At 34.9% G+C, this 7,307-nt stretch overlaps 1 protein-coding gene across 1 annotated transcript in view; it reads left to right on the forward strand.

Moving 5' to 3' along the window:
- Positions 1 to 7,307, forward strand: part of LOC111086190 — a 26,506-nt gene that overhangs the window by 2,329 nt on the left and 16,870 nt on the right. Inside the window, exons 2-3 of the mRNA XM_022388049.1 lie at positions 3,630 to 3,727; positions 3,915 to 4,021. Coding sequence (XP_022243757.1) covers positions 3,636 to 3,727; positions 3,915 to 4,021 — 199 coding nt within the window. The 5' untranslated portion in view covers positions 3,630 to 3,635. The remainder of the gene's footprint in view (positions 1 to 3,629; positions 3,728 to 3,914; positions 4,022 to 7,307) is intronic.

Here is a 7,307-nt window from a genome sequence, read left to right on the forward strand (position 1 = left end):
ATGAACCCTACCGAAAACCTCTGGGCCATACTCGACCGGCAAGTCAAGAAACAACCAAAAAAACCAACTTGGAAGAGCGATCTACTCCAAGTTTTGAAGCAAGAGTGGGCGAAAATCCCACAATCTAAAATTGACAAGATGATTCTCATGATGCCCCAAAGGATCAACGAACTCCACGAAGCGAAAAGAATATCTACTAGATATTAATTAAATTATAAATATATCAATTCATGTGAATATGACTGAAAAAAATTCATTTTTTCTGAAAAGATGGTGTCTATTTACTTGTGACCACGCTGTGTGTATTTAAATAGAAACTTATATATTTACCATATTTAAAAAATAAATTAAAACTACGAATGAAAGTCCAACATATATGATCAAAACTTTTAACTATGAGTTTAGAGCAGCCATTGTCGTAAAATTAATATACATTAGTTAACATATTATTAGGAACTATGCACCTTTTTAGGCGTGGTCTTGACATGAGTTGCGGGTGCAAATTAAATTGATCACACGATATGTTAGGCGATCCCTGCAGCACTATAAGTGACTGTAACAAGCACATTTGCAACCAATCTGACAGATATGGTGGAAAGGCAAAGATATTGCAGTGTTCGAAAGAGGTATAATAGTGGGTGCACGCCTAGCAGGTGTCACAGTGGCAAAGACAGTTTCATTGGTAGGCTGCACCAAGACATAAGTCATTCTCACTTTTCTCCTCTTTCTACCACTCCATGTTGTTGACCACTTTTCTCTTTGTAGCAGACATCTTATTTACCTTTTACCATTGCTGATAAACTCGTTCAATAGACAAGTATCTCTAATACAATAATCCTTCAATAGACAAGTATCTCTAACACAATAATCGTTCAATCGACAAGTATCTCTAATACAATAATTGTTCAATAGACAAGTATCTCTAATACAATAATAGTTCAATAGACAAGTGCTCTAATACAATAATCCTTCAATAGACGAGTATCTCTAATACAGTAATCCTTCAGTAGACAAGTATCTCTAATACAGTAATCCTCCAATAGACAAGTATCTCTAATACAGTAATCCTTCAATAGACAAGTATCTCTAACACAATAATCCTTCAATAGACAAGTATCTCTAACACAATAATCCTTCAATAGACAAGTATCTCTAACACAATAATCCTTCAATAGACAAGTATCTCTAACACAATAATCCTTCAATAGACAAGTATCTCTAATACAATAATCGTTCAATAGACAAGAATCTATAATACAGTAATCCTTCAGTAGACAAGTATCTCTAATACAATAATAGTTCAATAGACAAGTGCTCTAATACAATAATCCTTCAATAGACAAGTATCTCTAATACAGTAATCCTTCAGTAGACAAGTATCTCTAATACAGTAATCCTCCAATAGACAAGTATCTCTAATACAGTAATCCTTCAGTAGACAAGTATCTCTAACACAATAATCCTTCAATAGACAAGTATCTCTAATACAATAATCCTTCAGTAGACAAGTATCTCTAATACAGTAATCCTTCAGTGGACAAGTATCTCTAATACAGTAATCCTTCGACAGACTTTAAGTATTAATTCTTTAGACCAAAAGGCCGCGGATATCCTAGAACTTATTGTGCTTGGTCACACTTTGAGACCATGGGTGTGCTTTAAGAGTGACGGCCAAATCATATTATTCGATTAAACAAGAGTAGAGGTCCAGAGGTGGCGGCGTGTTCTGTTTACTAGTTGTCTTTCCCTAGTCTGTCATTTCCAAATTAGGACGGCTATACGCAGATAAATCTTGTGTAGGCTTGCGCGAACCTTTGAATCAAAGAAGCACAGTTCAGACTTCGTTTCAGAAACTGCGCCTCAGAGTTTGTAAAAAAAAAGATAACATACTTCGTGGGGTTGTATTCATATAGTGTCATGGTGAGTTTCATGCTTATCATCGTTTAAAAACAAAAATACTTTCAGGTATGAAATACATACAAATTGTATGTTTTTGCCACTTTACGTAGCATGCTGTCGATTGATTTGAATGACTCTTCCTTTGTATGTGCAATTCTTTAGAAAAATAAATTCGCGAACCAATGGTTATACTCTAAAAGATCACTTTTAACTGTAGGGTAACAACTAAGGAATATTCTGTTATTTCCGATCGAGCAAAGGTAATTTCCCCCTCCACGGAAACATCGAGATATAAGCTTGTTTGTTTGTTTGTTTTTGAATTTCGCGCAAAGCTACACGAGGGCTATCTGCGTTAGCCGTCCCTAATTTAGCAGTGTAAGACTAGATGGAAGACAGCTAGTCATCACCACCCACCGCCAACTCTTGGGCTACTCTTTTACCAACGAATAGTGGGATTGATCGTCACATTATAACGGCTGAAAGGGTGAGCATGGTTGGTGTGACAGGGATTCGAACCCGCGACCCTCAGATTGCGAGTCGAGTGCCTTAACCACCTGGCCATGCCGGGCTATAAGCTTGTATAGTTAAGGCTGAGAAAAGTGTATAACGAAATTCATAAAACCATTATTTTTGCTACCAGTACTATTTCACTTGTTACTTCAAGTATTTTTGTGTCAAAATGTGTTTATTTGCTAATAAGAAGTAAAGAGTGTAAAAATGATGCCGAAATATGTAGTAAAAAAAAACATTGTCAAACTTCTATATCTTGTTTTAATTGAAGCTCCATTATTGAGAAGATGGCAAATAAAATATTTTGTGTAGCCACTGATAACTTTGATTATCATTTACTCATCATACGAAATTCACTTAAAAAACAATAACATCAGAAAACGTTCAATACAATCCAATCATGCTTGATTTGGCGATACCTATAATTATATAAGAACATGAAAAACGAACAAATGCTTTAATCTGGGTCCAGTAAATCTATTGGCCTACAATTTATGATAGAAATCATATAAATTACAAATGTTTTTTCCCTACATTTCTCAAACTGTCATTTTCAGATTAAAAACCAGAGATGTTTCAATATTGCATTTCAGATCTATCTTTCATCTTCCACTAGTCATTACCCAAGATGCCTTTCGTTAAAAAAAAGTGAACAAGTAAAAACAACATCTGCAGTAAACGTGACTTTCATCGCATATTTTAGGGCTGTTGGTTTCTAATGTTTCGCCAGCTTTCGGTGTTCAAACTATAACTTTTCAAGTATTGTATTGCATATATAAATAACGTTTCATAAAATATTTTTGTGTCATCACCCAGCCCAACCGACGAGTTCTGGTGCTGACCGAAAGGCCTCTTGAGCAGTGACTAGTGGGAGACCAAAGATAGCTCCCAAATGCTATTTTTACATGACTCTGACTACGAGTCCAAAAATGGACAAATTAAGCGGAATGTATACAAAAAACGTCTACAGCGTACTTCTTTTTATCACACATTTTAGACCTATTCGTATCTAAGTATCACTTTTTAATATATATTAAAACGTTTCGCCTTATATTCCAAGAATTGGCAATACGTTTATATTTTACTACGTTAAATAATGAAAATAAATATAATCCACATTTTAATTACAATGAGACAATCTAGAATGCTTGAGAATATATTTAAATTGTTTTTAATTTTATCTAATTTCTGTTTTGTTTTTTATCGAACTATGCACACAGATCCTAATGACTTTTCTCAACCTCTTTACCACCGTTGTGTTGCTGGCTGAACAAGGGTTATTATTTGCCTTGATATTTCCGTGGATAAAGCCTCACAAGTAAGTAATGGTTCTTATCTCCACACCTTACCAAATAATGAAATATACACATACCACGAGTTTGACAAGATTGATTTTATCATATGGCCTCGTTTTTGCTTTTTGAAGAAAGATAAAATGTTTATAGATCTCTTCAAATGTTTACTAGACAGACAGGTATAGTACTGTAATATTTCTTGTTCTACAGGTGGGCACAATGGGTCGGATTGTTTCGGAGATTCAAATACTCACACAACATAACTTTCACTGTGTACTTCAGCTTTGCGTTGGTGTTTTTGATTCTCAATTTTGTAGGTAAGCATTGGTTATTTTTTATACGTATTCTGAGCATCTGAAAAGCGTATCTTTCAATATATAACGATGAGATTTTATATTATTTCTGAACCTAACCACCAATTTTTTTTATGCTGTATTGTTTGTAAGTAGAAATTGTGCTGGAGAGTGTGTTGTTCCGTCAGTACCAAGTGTTAAAGTTTCATAGTCACGATACCATTAGTTACAATGAAGAATACGCGTACATTTTACTGAAAATAATGAAAGTAAACTGTAATGAGAATTGTACTAGTACTTTTCAAAATGCAGTAACAGTTTTACTGAAGAAAATTTTACCTTGACCTAAATCTGCAAATATCAGTGAAAACTTGAAACTAATTAATTGTTGAAAGTGTGTGTGAGGAGGTAACATAACGTATAAACCAAGTTTGTGTATAAATACGGATCCAACAAATGGAGCTTCAGTTCTATATGAAGATACACGAGCTCGGGTTGGTTCTATGGAGGCTCATCAGAAGGTGCTGTAATACTTACTTCATTGATTAATTACATTACTTTGAATGCAAATCACGTGACATGATTATACTTATAATATTTCATTCGATGATTCTGTTGTTAGCCATGTGCTTGTGATTACTAGATATTTATTTGATTATAGCAATTGGTAAAATATTATTTCAGTTTTTTTATTTATTTTGGTTTGGTTGTTGTTAAGCGCAAAGCTGCATAATAGGCTATCTGTGCTCTGCCCACCATGGGTATTGAAACCCGCATTTTAGCGCCGTAAGCCTACACACTTGCCGCAGGGCCACTGGGGCGGGGTGGGGGGTGTATAAGATGATTGTATTATCTCGGGATCAATAATATTAGAACTGATTAAGTTTATTTTCTTGACCAACGAAAATGCTGATAATCATGACTCACAGTACGGTTTCTAAGTGATTGTTTGTTTGTTTGTTTGTTTCTAATCAAGCACAAAGCTACACAATGGGCTATCTGAGCTCTGCCAACCGCGGGTATCGAAACCCGGTTTCTAGCGTTGTAAGTCCGCAGACATTCCGCTGTGCCACTGGGGGGCGTTTCTAAGTGAAGCTTTGATGTGACCTAGATTACAGAATATCACATACCTTGCCTTTACATCTTGCTATCTCTACAAGAGCTTGATGATTGAATATCTAATATTTCATTTATTCACGAATGAAACGTTTGACGTTGCAACCAAAGCGCTATTTTTTTTTGTTTTAGTGTGATCGTTACACTTTGATGTTTACATTGGATATTTCAAGGTTTATCCATCAGATTAATTTTAGCTTCCATTTAGTTTGTTTTATTTATATAGCCCTAAAATCTGTTGTCCTTCTATAAGATTTAATTTTTAAAACAAGTGACTGATTTCTATATAACCACAACTATCTAAACATAAAGTGCATTCCTTTTTTGATTATAAGTTCTCCTAAGTTATGAAACATATTACCCAAATACCTACGTGTATATTACTTCTCATTTTATGTCCTGCAAAATTTTATATAAAAGAACAAGTATTCTGTATTCATAAAAACTGTATGATATCGCGTGGGAATTTTCAGTTCACTTTCAAACAAATCAGTGATAAATTTGTTATATACCTACTAAGACTTTATAAGGTTGTTGAGACATCTTGTCAGCTTATTTTTCTCCTGAAGTTCAATAAGAACAGATAGGCCTAATACTTTCCATAGAAGTTCTTGATTTGAAAACAAGTAAAATGTTTCAGTTTACTTACAGTAGCAATAAACTCACACGTACTAATATGGGTTGGGTTGTTTCGAATATTTGCGCAAAGCTACGGAAAGGCTAGACGGCCCTAATTTGAAATTTATAGATTTGGTTGTTTTCAAGCACGAAACTACGCAATTGGTTATCTGTGCTCTACCTACCACGGTATCGAAACCCAGTTTTTAGCGTTATAAGCCATCATACTTACCGTTGAGCCAATGACGGGGGAGGGCAAACCAATAGAAGACAAACAGGCAACAGCATGCACCGCCAGTCCTTGAGCTACTCTAATTGGATAGTGTGATTTGACTATCTGTCTTATAACGCACCACGGCACCAAAGTGCAGAGTGCTATATTTTGTTGTGGTTTTGGGTAAATGGGACGCTAAGCATGGACCTTTGAATTGACATTCAGGTACACTAACCACTAGGCTACATCCACACCATATCTGGTCAGAGTAGTGTTACCCTGTGGTAGAGTTCTGGATTTCGGTGATGGCGAGCTGGGTTCAATCCACGAGATACCTCACAGTATTTCCCACACTTTAAGATGTGGGTGCCTTATAAAATTTACAGTCAAACCCTTAGCGTGAGGGGTGGGATACTGCTGGCTGATTGAGTAAAGTGACCTGCCAATGTGTTTACAAAACGTATTAAAACTACAACGTAATTGGATTTGTGTTTATGACAAAGCTACTAAGACAATCTGTTGCTGTCCAGAAGACCAGGAAAACATGTCCCAAGTCAGAGATATGGACAGTTGAAAACACACAAAAAGGATGTAGTGATCTGTGCGGCTTTTTAAAATGTCTTTTTCCCTATCTGTGCAAGAAGGAGTAAATCATGACTTGCTAGACCACATCTCTTTTTACCAGTCCTCCTTAGTCAATGTCTGTGCTAGTGACACCATTCGAGGCATTTTTTTTTCTTTTTGGTAACTGAGATCAGTGATCTACATAACGGTCTCCTACCACCATAGTCCATTTGTTGCAACGCTCTTCACAGGAGACAGGTGTGGATTGCCTGCATTGGATATCTTTATCAATTAGTCTATTGTTTGATGACGGTTCAATTTTACCATCTTGTATGAGATTATTGTATTAGAGATACTTGTCTATTGAAGGATTATTGTATTAGAGATACTTGTCTATTGAACGATTATTGTATTACAGATACTTGTCTATTGAATGATTATTGTATTACAGATACTTGTCTATTGAATGATTATTGTATTACAGATACTTGTCTATTGAATGATTATTGTATTAGAGATACTTGTCTATTGAAGGATTATTGTATTAGAGATACTTGTCTATTGAACGATTATTGTATTACAGATACTTGTCTATTGAATGATTATTGTATTACAGATACTTGTCTATTGAATGATTATTGTATTAGAGATACTTGTCTATTGAATGATTATTGTATTAGAGATATTTGTCTATTGAAGGATTATTGTATTAGAGATACTTGTCTATTGAATGATTATTGTATTAGAGATATTTGTCTATTGAAGGATTATTGTATTAGAGATACTTGTCTATTGAAT

The sequence above is a fragment of the Limulus polyphemus genome, unplaced genomic scaffold (assembly GCF_000517525.1).
Source record: "Limulus polyphemus unplaced genomic scaffold, Limulus_polyphemus-2.1.2 Scaffold910, whole genome shotgun sequence".
In the NCBI taxonomy this organism is placed as follows: Eukaryota; Metazoa; Arthropoda; class Merostomata; order Xiphosura; family Limulidae; genus Limulus; species Limulus polyphemus.